The sequence below is a fragment of the Hakea prostrata genome, chromosome 2 (assembly GCF_041222555.1).
Source record: "Hakea prostrata isolate BN-2017 chromosome 2, UWA_Hpros_2, whole genome shotgun sequence".
Taxonomy (NCBI): domain Eukaryota; kingdom Viridiplantae; phylum Streptophyta; class Magnoliopsida; order Proteales; family Proteaceae; genus Hakea; species Hakea prostrata.
This window is the reverse complement of record NC_142601.1, coordinates 10,953,952-10,973,722: the sequence shown is the minus strand read 5'-3', so window position 1 is coordinate 10,973,722 and position 19,771 is coordinate 10,953,952. Positions and strand designations below refer to the sequence as shown.

Here is a 19,771-nt window from a genome sequence, read left to right as displayed (position 1 = left end):
ATGGCACCTCCAGTAAGGGATTAACACCACCTAGACAATCCGACGATCACAAAGAGTTAGCTTTCACTATAATTACCCCTCCCCTACCAAATTTAATGCTAATGCTCATTTACTCCCACAACTCTCTGTAAGATTTTTAGTTCAAGCAACTTCTAAACCCCTTCTTTAGGGTGGTGGAGTATTTGATCTAACTTAACCTTCAAAGGTGGCTTCCTAACGGTCCGAATCAGCCCGCACTCACCCTTATTTATGATCAGGAAACCAAAATCAATCGAATTCAAGTGTGGTTCATTGACAGGATCAAATTTTGATGTAACAAGTATGATCAAACAAACAATTTTAATACACTAATTGAAAATGCATACATGGGCATCATCATTGTCACTGCTTTAATTAGTATCTCCTTCCCACTTATAGATAGCATTTTGTAACTCCATCCCTGTGAGTTTTCCTTGTAGTCTTTATGTGATATATAAGAATGTATGATTCATAAATTTTCCAATCGTGGATGGGAAGCCAAGGTAATGTCCATGTATTTCCAGAATGCCCAAAGTAGCAGTGAGATAAAGATGCTTGTATGTGGTCGGGGTTCCAAACTTGAAGATTACTGTTGATTTATTATGGTTGATGTGCTACTGAGAGATATGCCAAATATGTGTGGCATGGGCTTTAAGAACTCTCTTCTTCATATTCAAGCCATGATTTCTAAACTAGCATGGAGGTCATTCAAGGAACTGGATTCAACTTGGGATTGGTAATGAAGAATATATATTACCCTTGGGTTTCTTTTATGGAAGCAAGTTTGGGGAGGGATTCATCATGGGGGTGGAAAGGAATTATCATGGGAAGAGACATCCCCAAGAAAACTTTACGGTGGATAGTTTGGGATGGGAGGAGCTTTAATATTTGGAGTGATCGGTGGTTGTCTAGGCTCAAGAACTGGAGAATAACTATATATGTTGAAAAATCAAAAGATTTCCAATGGGTCTACCAAATGATGTATGGGGAAGGTAGTTGGAATGTTTCTCTTGTCAAGCATTTATTCCTTGAGGAAGTTAGCAAGGAGGTACTTGCTCTACAACTTCCTCTCTCTCCTATTGAGGATGTCATGGTGTGAAATGTAGATAAAAGAGGGCAATATTCAGCCAAGACAACTTACACTCTCTTATGAATGAAAAGGAGGATAAAAGAAAGGTATTAGATTCAAGGAAGATGCGCAGATGAAGGTGGCCAAGTGGATCTCAAAGTGGGATAACTTTTGCATTTGGGCAATGATTTAGTATAAGGAGATTCAGAGCTTGATATGCTTCACCTTATGGTAACTTTGGTGTGCAAGGAATGATGATACGTTTGGGCGAGTTGTTTGGACTCCACAAGAGGTAACTAGGAAATTTCATAAAGCGGCCATGGAGTTTGTGGAGACTTTGACTTTGGTAATCTGAGGAAGGAGCAACAACATATTAATGTTGCATAGGGTGTGATTTGGAGGTCCCTCAAAAAGAGGAACACATAAAATTAACTGCAATGCAACTTTAGCAAGTGACAACACTTGTGGCTTGGGCTTCGTTATAAGAGACTGGAGAGGGGAAGTGATGTGGGAGGTGTCAAGGAAAGACCAATTCAAATCAATAGTGTTAGGGGAAGCACTAGCTATTTGGTTGGGCCTTTTGGAAGGAATTGCACAAGGTGTGCTTCATCTCCATCTGAAGTCAGACAACAAGGAGGTTATAGGGCTATTACAATAGACCCATGGACTAGTTCCTCTAGATCTAGTGGGAGTTGTATGGAACATTCGTCACTTGGCCACTTTTCCCATTTCTTGTTCTTTCACTCTCGTTCCTAGGGCAGCCAACTCTAGTTTATCACCTAGCCCAGAAAGCCCTACTCATTGAGGATTCAATAGTTTGACCGTGCTACCATCCTCTTTTGTAGGCCCTGCCTCCTCTAAATAAGATCATTTATTACCAAAAAGAGTATGTGTTTATAAATTATATTTCAACCCAGCTTGGGTTTGGACCCAATGTGTAATATATCTTCTTCTTCTTTTTTTTTTTTTTTTTTGGGGATCAGAGGTTCATCCGGGCTGGCTTACGTGCACCTCTACTACATCCTCAGGGAAGAGGTTAATATTAATATAGGTGGGGCTTCGCCCTAGCCTCGAGGGGTTTATCTTTGTAATGAAGTGTGTTTTTTTCTTTTTTTTTGTTAGAAAATTGAAGTTGTTTTTTATTACCAAAAAAATGAAGTGGTTTTTCTCTCTAACCAAAGAAATTGTTTTTTACATTAAAAAGGAATGAAATTTTGCACTTTCATGTTCTCCGAGGGGGGAAGGGTGGGAAAGTCCTTCCTGGTTCCTCTGTTCCTTCATTAGTCTCAGGTTCCTTGTCATTAGCAATGCCATTGGACCGGGAAGGAACGAGGAAGTGAAAACCAAAAAAGTTGGTCCCATGAGAATTTGGTTTTCTAAAACAGCCACTCTGATATTCTTTTTCACAAGAGAGACCAAACCATGGTGGGAGAGTGAGAGATGGTAATCAACGTGGGCATTCCAACGCAACCTTCACGTTTCTGTGAAGATAGGTCTCTCCGTTTTCTGAATCACAACATCCGTTAGGCTTAGGGTTTCTCTCATCTTCTCTTATATCTCAATCTTTCCCCTCTCTCTCTCTCTCCGTGCCTCTGCAAAAACAAAGCAATCTCAATCAATCAAGGAAGAATGGTCATGAAGAAATCGAAGAAAAATTGCAAGTTAGAGGGAGCACATCAGATTCTCCTACCCAAGTGCTGCCAGCAACCCAGAAGCCGTGGTTCCAAACCTCGCACTGATTTCTCCCCTTTCGTGTGCTCCACCTCTTCACCTTCACCTTCACCTTCTTCTTCCCCTCCCAGTGACGTCGCTGCCGATCGCCTCTTCCTCATTCCCTATCAACGTCGTCGTCGTCATCGTCATCGTCGTGGTTTGTTTAATTCTCTCTACTGCTGTCTCCCCCCTCCCTCCTTTTTTGTTCAATTGTATAATTGCTGAATTGAAAGTTTCACTGCACTTTGTAATTGGGATTTTTATTTTTTGTTTGTTTGGGGTTTCAAAATTGAGGTTGTGCTTCTCCTTCATTGACATTCTTGGTGGTGTTCAGTTTCTGAATTATTAATAAGTTTCATTGATTGATCATATTCATGTGATATATAGCATTTTGCAACGTTCAAGTGAGGAACAAACTAAACTAATTCGCAATGGGTTTTGATCTTCCATGAAATTTAAGAATGAAAATAAATATCTAGAAAGAATGGGAATAGAGTTTTCTCCTTGTATGTCGACAACTCACTGGAAGAGGTTGACGAATTAATGAGTCGTGGTGTTACACCATATAGATTAAACGACCTAAGGAATTCACAGGTCCATGAAGTGATCAGAAGTACAAAGGGGCTACTACTCATAATGTCTCTAGTACGAAGATCCTCCATATTTTGGTCAATCCGGTTATCAATTGAATTAATTTCAATGGATGATTGTTTTGTTGGAGAAACCCGATCAGTAGGAGCTTCTGTGCTTGTTAGATGTATTTATGAACTGACACTGTTATCCAAATACTTAATGAGAAGATCATGCCCTTTTCCAGAGGGGGCTTTTGATGCATTGGTCATTCATCCATTACCAACTGAACCATTTATACTCGTTTTCTTAACAAATGTGGAGCTCTGTATCATTGTAATGCCATACATGTCGAGATGTACCTTTCCATTGTAGAGCTAGCTGAAACTTTTGGGCATTGTTGAGATTTTAATCATGTAGTCTGCTATGGAGTTCCTTTTAAGTTGCTTTGCATTTTGTAATCTTCACTCACTAACATTCAGGTTAGCATCTTGGTGAGATGCTTAAAGGTCTTTTATTTTGACTATCTGACATTGCAGGTTCTGTTTTGGAGTTCTCAAGCTGCAAAGATGCATTGCCAAGCATTACTACAACTATTATGGATCGGGGGTGTCAGGCTCCCATTACTCAATATAGAAAGGACATCCCTGAAGGACTCTCCATAAAGTCTGTTGGATTAACTGTTAAGAAAGATGAATCAGTTGCGCAAAATACACTCTTCAATCCATGTGATAACAGGTTTCTCTCTTCCTCCTATATAGCAGTGTTACTGCAATTACTTGCTCTTAAACTCTTTAATTGTTTTTATCTTCCCTTTTACATCTCTTCTGGAAAGTGCCTACTACATTCTCCTGGTAATCAGGGGTTTATGAATTGCATATGGCAACTTTTACCCATTTTACTCATATGTGAAGTGATATAATATTCTTTCCATGGGCCTTGTCAGGTCATTAATCTTCAAGAATACCTGTCGATGCAACTCTAAACTGCAAATTTAATTTTATTTAGAAAACCATTATTGAAGTAGCTTTGCTCTGTTTGGCTCTTCTACAAGGGCATGAAATGTAGATTAATTTATCTTGTTCTTTACCTACTGCTCTGGAGTAAAGTTGGACTTTCCATTAGTCAAATTTAGTACACTTAAGTAAGCAGAGCATTGTGTAGGGTACCAATGGAGCAGAAAATTTAAGAAGTTTCTAAGTTCTGGAGTACTAATGGATAATATATCAATGGAAAAAGAGAGGGGTGGTGGAGAATCTTCTCATATGTCAAGGAGGAGTAAAAGCGAGGTATTGGAATGGTCCCATATTGGTGATAAGAGAAAAAGGAAACCAATCAAAGATACAAAATGACATGCATGTGGGGGGATGACTAAAATCATGGAATTTCCTGTTCTTTTTTAAGGGGTATGGCTCAAGATCTGCTTAAATCAACAAACTGCAATGCACTGAAGCTCGCGGTTTCAGCTAGTTGTGGTGGAAGGCCAAATCCGTGAATTTGTCGCAACAATTCTAGATTTTTGGCTCCATATATGAGATTTATCCAGAAAATTTTCTTTTTTCATACATAAGTATTCTGTGAGGCAGGGAGGAAAGATGAGAACCAGGAGGCTTGAATCCAGACCTCCTGCTAGGGTGGCCGATTGGTCTAGGCAATGTTCTCAGTTACTATGCAGTTAAGTATAAATTAATAAGCTTTTTGTAAGTGGAATGTGAAATCCAATATACTGGAAGAATTTAGTCTCAAGGTGAAAATGATGTTTTCAAACCTTATTCTTCTCAAAAGTAAATCATTTGTTAGATTGTAATTCGAACCTGTTATTGATGCTGTCCTAGCTCTCTTAACTTGAGTAATTCATTTCCCTATACTTTTACATGAAGGATATTTCAAGCATTTACCGTGGATGACTTCTTTTATCTTAAGCAGGAACTCTGGAAGACACAAAAGTGAAAATGCTGAAACTTCAGATAAATCTACGTCACAGGAAACAAGGAGCAATGACATTTCAACAACTCCAGGAAGCATAGTATGGGCTAGAACAGCAAATCAAATGTGGTGGCCTGCTGAAGTACGTTATGACTCCATTCTCTTGCAATTTAATTTAAGAATGGGATGGTTTTCTTGCCTTCTATTTTGATGAAAATGGAAGAATGTTTTTTATCTAAGAGTACATAACAGAGATTTAGGATGTGGTTTTGATGTATGGCACAAGTTATATTATGACTGACAATTCACCATCTAAATTGATTAACCATGTGGTTATGTAAATCTGAAACTCGTTCATGTCAGGCTTTTCCATCTGGAGAGGAAATTTAATGTGGGTTTATTTATTACTGCAAATGGGTTTAGATTTTTTTCCGTAGTAACTGTCTTAAATTGTATATTGTGCAACATACTCATCAATAACTTAGGGTTATCCATCATTCAAAGTAAAGCAACCTTTTCAATCTGAAAATATTTGTAGAGTTTTTATTAGTCATTTATTTCTTTTTAACTGATAATTCCAGATCATGGGAGAACGATCGCCTCTAACTTGCTCAAATCATCAGGATGTTAATGCATATATTTTAGTGCAGTATTATGGGAACCATGAACGGTAACTTTCCAATCTATTTGTTGCTGGTGTCTTTTGGCCCTGGAGCTGGAACGTTGGATACTGTTGAACAGTTTATCTGCTGGATCTGATAGTTAGAATTGTTTCCTTGCAGTTCTTGGGTTAATCCAACTGAAGATCTTTCACGGTTTGAGGATGTAAGTATGCCAACCCACATTTTCTTTCAAGTGTTTTAGATTGCTGATACCAGGGGATTGGGTTAGGGTTGACTGTTTGTCACCAACCTTAATGCTCAAAAGTCAACTCTACCGGAAGATTCCAGTTCGACTATTACGATTAGTAGGGGTCATTTGTATAGCTAATTGATGTACCTCAATGGTCAAAACCCATCCCACTTTTAACACTATTGATCTCTGTCACTTATAGCTTCATTTGATCATTGCTGTCTGGTACCTATTCTGATTCTCTATATTAGGCATAAACATCACCGTCGTACATTTATAGAATCATATGCTTCTTTATCTTGATACATGAGGTTAATTTAATCTGTCTTGCTCAATCAGTGATGTTTTTTCCATCTATTTCATAATTTTCCTGATCATCCAGAGTTGTGTTTCAGTGCTATGAAGAAAAAAGCTGCAATCCCATGGAATCATTTCAGGATGCTCTTAAGCAAGTCAGTCTCTCTACCCTCCTCCCACACACATACACACCCCATCCCCACCAATCCACACAAATGTTTCTTCTTAATTTTTAATTTTTATGGTTCTCCATGTTTTACTCCCTAATGAGTTAATTTTCTTCTCATCTCCTTGTAGGCCTTGCAAAGAAAGAACAACACAAGCTTGTGTAGAGCATTGGATGAGAGCCCCGATGTTCAACATGACCAGTCATTAGGTTTGTACCTGTTGGTTTCTTTTCTGTCCCCTTCCCCAACTTTTGAACATTCAACCATAATAGAAGGAAAATATATATATAAAATACTATTGGTAAAGAACATTACCTCTGGCCTTCCCATGGAAGCTACGAGACATCACTTGGGTATCTATTTGGTTAAAAATCTATACTGTCTCTTTTGGTAGATAGTTCTTTCAATTTCAGTGGTTGACCCATAATTGGTGGATTCACTACTATTCCTAATGCCAATTGTATGCAAACTTATCGATCATGAATATCACTAAAGTCTCATGTTTCTCTCAAAAGGAATGAGGAAATACATCATACAATATGTGGGCGAAGACCAGAATATTGAAAAACAATAATTTACAGACACAATAACATGCAAATATGTGGAACAAGTATACCACAATTTCAAAGAAGTCTGCCCAACTAAAATGGTCTGCTATGTGGATCCTTGCCCTGCAATCAGCCCTATGACTATATGAGGGCATGCTTGTTTAGCTAAGATATACATATCTTTCACCACTACTTCTAGGGTCATTTTAGGTCCACCCTTCTTTTAGTTCCTTTAATCGGAATCAAGTTACTCCTCAATACTGAAAAACATTCAAGGGCCTCCAATGAACATGGTGAGACCACTCAAATGATTTTCTCGTAGCTTATGATGTATCAAATCTACTCCTAAATCAGATACATAATGATCATCCTTCGCTTTATCTTTCATAGGTTTTGTTATTCTTCGCTTCATCTTTCGTAATTATGCCACTCATCTCAATATCTTCATACCTGCTACACTTGAGTGTGTTTGTAGGATGATTCTCAACTTACCAACATTTTATGTACATCATGGCTGGTCCCATGGGTGCCCTATCAAATTTTCCTTCTAGTGTTCAAGGAATCCATTTTACGTAAGATGCATCTCTCCACTTCATCTAGCCTATTTTATTCTTAATGAAACATCATCATTTTGTATTGTGCATCAGTGCATGATCACCCTCTTGACTTTTAATCACTTTATCTGTCCTTATGTAACTCAAGCTATACACTATAGATTTTGTCTTCATTCTAACATATCCCAGCCCTGACTATCTCCTCAATCATATCCCTATAGTAGGGCCCTTAGGTTGTATGTGCTAGAATACTATGGTACATAGCCTATTTGGAGAAAGCCATCCCCACTTTCTCCTTCACACTCCCCCATAGGTGCTTCAATTTTCTTTGCTTTTGCTTTGGCCTCCTAAATAGGGCCAAATCATTATGAAGAAATGAGAAAAAAATTGATTTAGGGTTGAAACATAGAGAGGGGAACCTAGTAGAATTTCGCAAGTTCTGCTCGAAACAGGTAAGTTTTATAACTGGGTATGTAGTGTTTTGGTGCAGTACGAAATTTCGTACTGTCTAGGTCGAAACCTACTATTCATTTTTCAAAAATGCCATAATTTCAATTGAAATTTCGACCATTTCAATCTAAATTTATTCCATGGTACGTTTAAAAGGAAAAATAAAAACTAAAATATACATAAAAGTAAGTCAGTTTTAGGATGAATTGACTTTTTTTAATGAGACTTTCTAGGAAACTGCTTAGTAAAAGATTTTTTTTAAAGAAAAGATAGGAGACTTTCGGTTGTTTCCTTTTCTTTCCTTTTTTCTAGGTTTTGAAACAAAGGAGGATAAGATTGGGAATTTTGAAAGTACAATACATGCTGACTCATTACTTAACCTCATTATTCTAACAGTAGGGGTACGGTTGTTATATGATTCAAAATATAAGGGGTGTAAAGGTAATAATAGAATAAATTCCACCGGGTGTAAACATAATTGTTTGCAAACACAACGGTGTAACTGTAATTTGGTCTAAACTTTCTCTAGGTCAATAAAGTCATATGGAGATCTTCCTTCGATCTTTCCATGAGGCTCCTAAATAAGTAAATAGCTTGTGCCATCTATCTTCGTAGAAGACACCAAATTGGGTCCCCCCCCCCCCCGGGCAGGGGAATGTGGGGGGGGGAGTTTCTTTGTCTTGTGTACGTTTGAATAACCCTCTCCTGTGATTTTTATTGTATGACTCATTAGTTTTATCCCTTCTATTTACTAGAGCTTTGAAATTTGTTGTAAGTTGAAACCACAATGTTTTCTTTTCCTTTAACATTTTCCATGTCTGTAATCTTATTAAACTCCTTAGTTAGTCAAGATAAACCATATGTTCCTAATCTCTTCCACACACAATGGGAACCTCATTTGATCCTAGTGCCTTGCCTACTGTCATCTTTAGTAAATCTTCTTTTCACTTCAAAAACCTTACTTTTTCTTGCATTTCTACATCTGGTGTTGTGATGGATGATGCACTCTTCTTGGTGGCCCTATTACTTCTAGTGTCTTCTTATGGACTGAATTCCATCTCTACTTGATGTTCCCAGCCCTTGTTAGTACTTTGAATTCCACCCCTTAATGTCCTCATCCCTTATTAGTACTTTTATTGTCTTTGTTTTTCATACATCTTACATGGCTGAGATTTCTGCTCTGCCTTTTCCTCCTTTTGGCTATCTCATAGATGGGGTTTTCCCCATACTCTGTGTTCGAAGTACTATAAAGATTTTGCCATTGGTTTTCCTGCAATTTTGTTTAGCTTCATTGCGTCAAATTTATACCATTTCGGATCCTTTACATTCTGAATCCTTTGTCATATCCTAAAGGTAGCTTTCTTAGTCTTAATGGTTGTTTGAGTGATGTAACTCCAAATCTAGGGCTAGGGGTAGTTTGGTAATTTTCCTGGATTCTTTGGGTTGCCCAGGAATTCCAACAAAAAGGGGAAGGATGTTTCAGAGGTTGTAAGTTCTTCTAGGGCTTGCTGTAACTGAGAATCAGAACTGAAGATCACTGTAATTGAATTTCCAGATTTGAAATTCAAACTAAAGGTCAAAATTAGGTTTGGGTAGGTTTCAGCTAGGGTGGGTTTGAGTCTGTCTTTGCTCTTTCTGCAAAATCAGAACAGGGTTTCAAGGGTTTAAGGTGGTTTGGTTTATCTAATTTAGGGTTTCAGAAGTTTTGACAATTCTGCAGAATTCACCCTAGGTAGAAGATGAAGTACAGAGAATTTCCAGGTTAGGGGAAATAGGCAAGATAGGGGAAAATAAATGTAGAATATGCTCTAAGGCTTGGTGCAATCCTAGGGGAAAGGGGAAATGGTTCAAAAGAGGCTGGGGAGTGGGTCTATCTAAGGGAAGGGGCTGCTGCTATCGCAGGAAGGGGAGAAAGGGAAAGGGGAAGGCTACAGTGGTTGAAGAGGGAGGGGTAGGGTTTGGTTGAGGTATTGGGGAAGTGATGTAGCCAGCCCTAGTCAGCCCCCAAAAAGGGCCCAAGCCCATCTGGAGCCAAAGCCCACCACTAACGGAAGAATCTTTCCAGGGGTAGAATGGTCATTTTCCTACCCCTGGATCGAGCTATATTGGTTGACCAACTCCAGTTTTATTTCAGGAAATAATTCTGTTTTTATTTTCTATTTTGGAGTCCTATTTGTTGAGTTAATATTGGTCTTTGATTGTTAGTTGGAGTTGTTAGTAGGTAAGGATAGGGTTCCCCAAATTAGGAACCTTATCTTAAAAGAAGTTTTATTTAAGTTCTATTTTAGTGGGTAATTGAATCCCAATTTGGTAGGGATTCATTAGTTGAGTCTAGGATGGTCAATGGGGGCTATAAATAGTATAATTCTTCAATCTTGATTATTGAATTGTTTTGAAGTTTGAAATTTGGCTTAAGAAGTCATGGGATTCCCCCCTTGGGACTTTGCGGTTGGATTAAATTGCTTTTACTCTCAGTTTTGTGATTCCTTCATCATCTTCAAGCTTCAGCTGCAGAATTCCAGCAAGCTCACCACAAATTAAAGTCAAGACACCCCATCCCATCCCCTACAGTTGCTGCCATTCCCCATCCCAACCCCTAGCCAGCGTAGCCTCTTCCTCCTTCCCAGCAATACCGGCTCCTAGCCTCACTAGGATTCCTTCAATCCCAGCCCCAAAACCCATCATTCTACCCTTCCTAGAATTTCCTAAGCCTGTAGAACCCAGTTCTAATCTTAAAATCTCCAAAGCAGCCCTAATTCTGGTGTTTAGAATTTCTGTGCTTCGTCTTCTTCCTTGAGAAGAGTTGCAGAATTTTTGAATTCCAGAAAACCCTAAATCCTTCCAACCGTCACCCCTCTTTCTCTGAAACAGTTTCTGACTTTCAGATTAGTAGTATTACTAATTCTGAGTTGCAGGAAACCTTAGCCCCCTTCCCAATCCTAGCCGAAACCCTAAAATTTAAATTTCAATTTGAAACTTGGAATCCAACAAAATTCAGTTCTATTTACCTATTCCAGCAGGTTTTTGGACCCCTAAACCCATCATCCGAAGCCTCCAAATTCCTCAGTTAAGTGCTGGAACCTAACTAGAAGATCCTAAAATCTAACCCAAAACCTAGGGTTACATTAGGAAGGGGCTATCCTTACTTGGAAGACTTGAATTAATGTTGCTGCTTCTGTTTCAAGGAGGAGAAGAAGAACTAGATCACAGAAATACTATCACACCCAGCCATAGGTCACCCACTTGGGATCCCACGACTTTCTCTCAGAGCCAATTCTATCAACTCAAATTTTATTTATCGAACAAGCTGAAAATTACATTGCATGAATAGGCTATTATAGCCTTAAAAGGAAGATTCTGACTGGGGTTGGGAATCCCTAATAGATAAGGATCCCAACTCTTGACCAAAATACTCAAAATGAAATCAAATTACTACAAGACCTCAACCCTAAGATTGGAATCTTATTAAACACACTTCAGAAGTTAACTTAAAAGCGCATGCTAATCAAGCTTTTCTTTTCCACAACTGACTAACTGGCTTCTAGTCAACTAAAACTCTTAATTAACTCTCAAACTGGGACTCCAAATAACAAAAGAAAAACAAAAAAGGACTCTTAAAAGAAGATGGATTTATTCTAGCTAACTAGGACTCAATCTAGGGGTGAAAATGACCAAATTGCCCGTGTTGGTTTGGCCCTGCCCAGGCTTGCATCAGAACTTGAGTGGGCTTGGGCTAAGGGGTGTCAAGGGTGCAGTTTGGGCTTAACGGTTTCGGGAGGAAAAACACCAAGCCCCAAACGCAGCCCATTTGCAAAATAAGTTTTTCAGTTCGGTTTTAGTTTGGTGTGGTTTGGATTCGGGTTGGGACGGTTTTGAGACCATCACAAAATATTGCTGTTCACTCTCAACAATAAATTTTGAGCAGAAAATGGAAAGAATTTGAAGCAAAACGTATTTTGATGGCACTTGGTGTAAGTTAAACATGAAATATATTAGAGAACTCTAGCTCGAAATTGAACCTATGGATGTTTCATAAATGTGGATGCTATTGAATAGAAAACTCTTTTTTCAAAAACTATATCTTAGTAGAAAACTAAGACCTCCACAACTACAATAACAACACACACACACACACACAAAAATTACAAACTAACGGGCTTAGTAGAACTAGTCCGCAAACCTCTCCAAAACTATATTTTAGTTGAACTAACGTGCTAACGGGCCCACACAAGCTGGCCCAAACCAGCCCAAACACAGCCCATTATGATTCGGTTTGGGCTGGTTCAAGCTATAACAGGCCGGTTCGGTTTGGGTTGCAATCGACGCCCCTGGCTTGGGCCCTCCTTTGGCCCTTCTTGGGCTGTCCTTGGCTGGTTACATCATTGAGCCTTGTCTTCTTACTCCCACGTCTCCCCAAGAATGATGTCTTTGCTTTGTCAATGAATGATTTCATTGGATTTCGTTGTTTCTCCTTCTAAGCTCCACTACTTCATCCTAAGGCAAATAAGCTCATCTTTCTTATGATTTTTCATAGTGAGCCACATAGCCATGACCACTAAACTATGTGGTGTGGTTTGGCTCTTCCTTGCTATAACCTTAGGGTCCTTATATAACAATTTCCCAGACCATATGGTTTTAAGAAAATCTATTTGGCTACTATGATGCTACTTTCGGTGGTAGCTAAATGTTCCTTTCTCTTTCCGAAGTAAATCTTAATCCAAAACTAGAATGAAATCCAATAGGACTTTACTCATGAGAAACACTTGGCAGGAGCTTTTAGGGCAACAAGGTAACCTTTGGGGGTAGCAGGGTGACAAAGTGTAATGTAAAGCCAAGATCAAGGATGATCTGGTCCTAGTTAACACAAAAAAGACAGAAAATCAGTAATTTACAGTTTAAGACAAACCAGCCACCAAAACTATGAGAAGCCCCTGGTTCAAGAGAATCTTGTATGTAATGAACAACTGCTGCAAATTTCATTTTTTCCAACAGTTGGATTTGAAGATATGGTATAAATCATCAAAGTAGAGACTAGTTCCAGAAACATAAGCTGCACTATAGGGCAAACCAGCCTACTGATTCTAATAATTCTTTTTTATTTTTTTTATTTTTACCCGTTCCACATGGGCATATATGTGATACAATAATGAAACATCTTGATGCTTTGCATTAGATGCTATTCTTGGATGACGTTCCTGAATCCATGCCTCAGAGTGTCACCTACCCTTCTCCCTAACTCTCTTGACAATTTTGTTGTATACTTGTATGGCCATGCAAGATTGAACTTAAGACTCAATTGATATATGCCCATGCATGACTAAATTAAAGACTAAGTAATGATATTTGCATCTGCTAGAATGCTCCCTGTTAAACTTGGAGCTTTGAACTCAAAATAGCTTGTAAACTATATTGTTGGCATTGTCGACACCTCATAGGATCTGTACCATATTGTATATGAGAGACAGATTATGCCCCGGCATGGTCTCAATTGATGCTCCAAATGATTGGAGGAATTCAATAGGAAGAAAAAAAATGTATGCACTCCAGATCCAACAAATCATGTTTCTGTGGTTGACTTTGACAACACCAATATCAGTGTGTCAAATGGCACTGTGGTGCCTATCACTTAACCAGTAGAGGATGCTCTGGCACAGAGAAAGATGCTTTGATTCTTCTTCCTAGACTAATTTTAGCTTCTGATCGCACAGAAAAATGGAATGCATCAAGTTCGAGCAGAACCGAGGGTGAGTGCATAGAAACAGGACGGGGCAAAAGGAAACGGAAGCCAAAAGTTCATTTTGATGTGAGTTGTTATGATAATTTGCTACCCAATTACTCTAGCATGGATAATTTGCATTCCCGGTTTTCTTTTCTTGGAACCCGAGTTTTCACTCCCCTATTTTCGTGTAATTGTAGGTGACAACATTTCCAGTGAAGTCAGTAAAGAAGCTGCGACGGTTCAGAATAATGCGGTATCTTGGCCTTACAGCTCCAGTTGGATCCCCTTTCTCATTCACTTCCCATGTAAGAACTATCATGTAGAGTTGTTGACATCTAACATGTCAGCTTTCCTAAGTTTATTCTGGTTGTCATATTTATGCTGAGATGAGGTAATCAGGTGTGTCCGGTTGTTTCCACTGAAGTATTTTACATGTTAATAAATAGAAAGTATATCTTTGTGATTATATTTCATATTTCTTACACCATTGTTAGTTTTTTTTTACTCCACTGTTATCAGAACCAGACCAATGTTGAAGTGGTTGATGACACGCTTACTAAATGTAGCAGAAGAGGTTCGAAAATAAATTCGACCCAACTTCCCTTCCAACCATATTAACTTTATAATGATCTTCCCTGTGCTTATGGTGAGGTTATGTGCTATGCCAAGTTGTTTTTATGTGAAGAAGGGATTGCAATGTGTATGTGTGTGTTTTCAGTTCTTCCTCTTTCCCTTGGCTTAAATGATAAATCTCCCTGGCTACATCAAGCCACCCATTATTCAAGGACAGAAATGGTGAATGGTGAACCCTACTTAGTTCAACCCACACAGTAAATTGGCTACTGATTTGGTTCAGCCGGGATTTTGGTGGAAGCTAACAAACAATTCCTGGGTAGTTTTTTCAGGCCAATTTATCTACCAATTCTAACCTGTTCCTGTACCATTCACAATACCATAATCATCCGGCTTCTTTAAACAAAAACAGTTCATGTCATGAACATGTTGGATAACAAACCAAGCATCTTTCCCCAGGAATCCGAATCCGAATTCGAATTCAAAAACTCAGGTAGGTCGATGCTGGATCCATCTCCCTCTATTCTTGCTCGAGGCATTTTCATATTACTGATTCCCCAAGTTTTGCATATATTTAATATGATTGCGCACCATCCAGGTGAGATGTAGCTAACATTAATCATAACAAAAGCTTATCTTTCCCCAGTTGCAGCACTGCTTGTCAAATGAGTAAGCCAAATACAGTTAGAGGCTTCTCCTTGGTGGGATTCTCTCAATGAGTGTCTAATGAGTTTTAGGATTTAGCCAATTATAATGAGTGCCCTTGAACTTGAATATTACATGTATTTGAATCTTACAATTCATTGGATGCTTGTTGGGAGATTTCCTCAAATGAGAGGAACCAACTATGTTTAGCAGCCTTTCGGGTGGTGTATAAGCACATAAATGTTGGGTGGACCAATGAGGACTTCGAACTCCTGTAAGTTAACTAAATGAAGGAATCGAACATCCAAGTAATTAAGGGGTTGTTTCAATTGGCATTTGGTAAAGATTAATACCTCATAAGTAAAAGGTTAAAGAGGTTAAATCCCTTCAGAATGAGTGTGGACTAAGTGTTTTCTTCTCTCTCTCTCTCTATCTCTCTATATATATATATAAAGCTACACTTTAAAAAAGAAAAAATCCCCAAGTTTGATGTGTCAAAGACAGTTGGAGCCCTAGGTCCCCACCAAGGCCAGAATGGAGAGGTGATGGTCCCCCTATGTAACGGCACGATTCGGGTTACTTTTTTTGGCCAAAACAAAAAAGCAGCAATTATATTAAATGAAAGAGTTTAGGTCAAATCAAGAAAAGAGGAGAAAGGAGAACAAAAGAATGGGTGGAACTGGTTGGATGTAATTTTTAAAATTAGAGATATATTTAAATTAAAAAGTTTGAAAAAAATATTGAAGGATCAAGATTGCATGATTGACTTAGTATTATACTTATACTCCCTACAAATCAGATGGGATAGATCAATATGAAGGCTTACATATAGTTGGATGCTTCCCCTTAATCACTAATTTTTTAAGGGGTTTAGTCAAACTCTTAATAATTTTTTTATTTTTTTTTTTTTTTTATTTTTTTTACGAGTCACAATTCACAAGGTTGGAGGCCTACAGGCCCAAGGGGGATGGGAGAGGGAAAAAAAGGTGAGGTAGGAAACGGAGGATTGAACCAACGATCACCTCCAACTTTATGCCTCTAAATAGAAGAGGTCACCATCCACATCGAATTCTTAATAAGAAATTATGATCTTATTAGGGCATTGAAGGAGAGTCTGGTTTTTCTACTTTCAAGGGTAGAAGAGAATCCTATCTCGACCTCTTGTCATTATACACTTAGAAAAGTTCACCTTGTTAGTGTTCAGAAGTAATTTCCCTTCTAAATTATGGAATAAAGAAGATGTCAAAGAAAGAATTATCGATAAATAATTCCAATGTTATTTTAAAAACAAACAATGAAATCAATGTTATCTTCAAATGAATTTAAAGACTAGTCAATGGTCAAATCTTCTTCAAGGCAATCAAGATTCCTACAAAGAGCATGGAGGCAGCCACAACTGGGAAGGCTGTAATATTTGCGGCTCTGTGTTTGTTCACACAATTCACACAGACCCCTTCAGAGGTAAAACCAGAGACCATGATGTCAAGGAAAACAACTCCCATCTCCCACCAAAACAGAACAAAAATCATGCACCAATACAAACCCATGTATGAGTATTCTTTTCTTGTTATTGAATTTTTTTATTATTATCATTTTTATTTTTATTTTTTTTAAGAACTAAGATTCGACCAAACTAGCTTATGTGTACTTTGACTACATCTTCAAGTATAGTTTTTTTACATATAATTTGAATATAAAATGGGGTTTTGCTTCGAGGGTATTTGAACCCTTGACTAGTTGACCTCATAGTTATAAGGCGCTGGTGAGCTACCCCTCGAGATTAATAATAGATTAATTTACTGACTTCCTTCATCGAGCCTGTCATATTTTTTAAGAACAAAATAATAAGAGCAAATTACATGTACACTTCTTGAATTTACAAATATTTTTGTTATATCTCTCAAAATTTATTCTATTATATTTATCCTTATTATGTTTTAATTTATACATCGAATCAACCTTAGTGTTAGAGCAATGGGGTTAAATGAATACTTAGCATCTTTTGTATGTCTAAAGCTTTCACATTGCCCTCCTCTACTTCAAACCTGTTTTGACTTTCAAGAAAGAAAAAAAAATAGGAGAAGGTGAAGAGCAACTCAAGTGATCTTACCTTCTCAAGTATTTTCTTTTCAAATTTTGCACTTATAAGAAGATTCAATAAAAGGCAGATATATCTTTTTCTTATTTAAAACCAAAACGTTTGTAATATAATAAAGTTTAGATATAAAAACACAATCAATTTACAAACTTAAGAAATGTATATATAATTTACTCAAAAAATAACATTACAGAGGCTGACACATGTAAACATATTAGATCTTGATTGTTGACTACTGTGGTGGGTTTAAATAAATAAAAAATATAAAAATATAAAAAGAGAGAGATGGGGTGGTGGAAAAATAAAATAAAATTCTTTTAATTGAATGTTATTAGAAGCAAGGTTTAAAGTATTTCACGATATCATATGATACTAGTCGATACATATTCATATTTGACACAATCGATACGATACATCTCGATACGTCTCTCCATTGAATTACACTAAAATACATTAGCCAAAGCGATACAATACTCAATACAAAACGATATGTTTCTTAAAATCATCTAACCGATACGACACTCGATACCGATACTTTAAACCTTGATTAGAAATGATTTCACTGAAAAGCTTTCATGAGATCATCATCAAATGTAATGTTGCACAAGCAACGATAGCGATGTAAACTTTTACCAAACAAAAGAAAAAAAGATAGCGATGTAAACGAATTGGATTAATTTGGCTTCGAAAGTTATATTATCATAGTTTGTATTCAATTATATTTGAATGATCAAAATACTAAATTTAATTTATCATACATCATCAAAGACTACGATTCATGGCCCATTGTATAGAACCATCAATTCTTCATGACCTCAACAGTGATGAAATTAACACGAAAAATGGACTGGTTCCTCTGAACCTTAGTTCATGTGACATTTTAATATTACTTCGAAACCCACCTTCGAATACTTTTTTTTCAGTAAATACAAAACATCATAATCTCAAACAAACCTTTGCCATGGATTAATGTATTGTTCTATGCACACCTCTTGCTTGCCCATCTACAATGAATGATATAATTGTGGTGTTGATGCATCAATCAGCAACCACGTCGATTATTAGGGGTGTTAATAAAACCCTGTTGATAAGAATAGGCACAAATCAGTCGTAAGCCTTATTCAAGTTTTTAACCTGAAAGGCGAATTTGAGTTACAAAATAATTAGTCCTGGTAGGGCCGAGTAACGCTCATGTTTAACCCTTGGACCAATTCGACCCGGCCCTACTCAACCATATTTTATCAAAATATCATCAAATAGTTCTTCTAAATGTGTTTTAACTGACCCACGATTTCAAAATTTTCTTTTTTTTAGCTCATGATGAATAGATGGTGTGCTCCAATCAAAACAAAAACAAAAAAAAATTAAAAAATTAAAAAATTAAAAAAAAATCCTTCTGGAACTAATCAAAATCCTTCTGAAAATGTAAATCAAATTAATCAAAATCCTTATGGGATTTTCAACTGGTATGAATGAAACAACCAATGAATAGACGTGAGGGAGTTGTTAACTTGTCTTACTCATGCGTGAAGATTGACGTCTTAGAAATTAGAATTCAATATTGTTTTTTCAAATATAAGACTCCTCAAATTTTCCAGCATGTTCCAAGACATCAATAAATTTAATTCCAAACAACTTATTATATTTATTTATTTTCAACTTCTCATTCTTTCCATTTCTTTTTTATGATCTTAAGAAAAAAAGGTGTCAGTATCAGTAGTAGTTGGCTGTTAACAGTTGATGTTTTAGTTTTGATACAACTTCTATACCACATAATTAAGAAATTCGGATCTTCTCCCCGTCGAGAGTGCTCCCCCATGGCTTCCTAACCACAAAAATCAGTGGGTCCCATTGGTGAAATTTTTTTTTTTTTTAATTTTTTCAAAAAGTATTTTTCACTGTGGGCCCCACTGGTTTTTGTTGTCAGGAAGCGTCGGGGAGCACTTTCGAGAGTGCTCCCCGTCGGGGTCGCTGATCCGGACTCGTAATTAAGGGAATTTATTACTATTAATTTTTCTTTGTCTTTTTTTGAGAGAAATTAGTAGTTTTAAATTAGGGACGAGGAATATTACATATTCCATTGAAAGTGTTGAATCCGTGACCTTTTCACTAAGATGTGTCAATCATTATTAACTAATCTTTCGATGGTAAAAATTTATTTATTAATCTAAACATCGTATCAATCAGGTGATTTTACGAGATATATTGTCTCGAATCAAATAACGTATCGTATTGTTCAAGACATTTTAGTGCAATCTAATATTTGTTTTTTTAAGATACGGAGAGAAATGGAAAAAAATATGCATATATATGTATCATAATATTGATTGTATCCAATATGAATACAAATTGGCTAGAAAATGTTCTTGGTTGAATCTAAATAAATTTCTCCAAAGTTGAAATCAAACTTATAATATATTCTAACTTTTCCAAATCCCAAATTTAATAAAAGCTTACGAGAAATCTTATTTGGGTTTGGTAACATTTGAGGGGGATTCACCTGGGGGTGTGTATTATTGTAGATATGGCGTGCTCAGAGTTGACCTGATCATTCTTTGTGTCTCTTCTTCTG

The 19,771-nt window shown here is 37.2% G+C and overlaps 1 protein-coding gene across 1 annotated transcript; it reads left to right on the top strand.

The window, feature by feature from the left end:
• Positions 1 to 2,340: 2,340 nt before the first annotated feature.
• LOC149023711 (uncharacterized) lies at positions 2,341 to 15,114 on the top strand. Its single transcript, XM_089144215.1, has 9 exons — positions 2,341 to 2,957; positions 3,910 to 4,108; positions 5,297 to 5,438; positions 5,878 to 5,966; positions 6,079 to 6,121; positions 6,544 to 6,600; positions 6,743 to 6,821; positions 13,873 to 13,967; positions 14,081 to 15,114. Exons 1-9 carry the CDS (start codon positions 2,717 to 2,719, stop codon positions 14,204 to 14,206), a joined length of 1,071 nt encoding a protein of 356 aa, XP_089000341.1. The 5' UTR covers positions 2,341 to 2,716; the 3' UTR covers positions 14,207 to 15,114.
• Positions 15,115 to 19,771: the final 4,657 nt, after the last annotated feature.

Coding starts and splice junctions, on each gene's coding strand:
- LOC149023711 (XM_089144215.1), top strand. CDS start 2,717: ATGGTCATGAAGAAATCGAAGAAAAATTGCAAGTTAGAGGGAGCACAT. Junction 6,601..6,742: donor TTCAGGATGCTCTTAAGCAA/GTCAGTCTCTCT, acceptor ATCTCCTTGTAG/GCCTTGCAAAGAAAGAACAA. Junction 13,968..14,080: donor AGCCAAAAGTTCATTTTGAT/GTGAGTTGTTAT, acceptor GTGTAATTGTAG/GTGACAACATTTCCAGTGAA.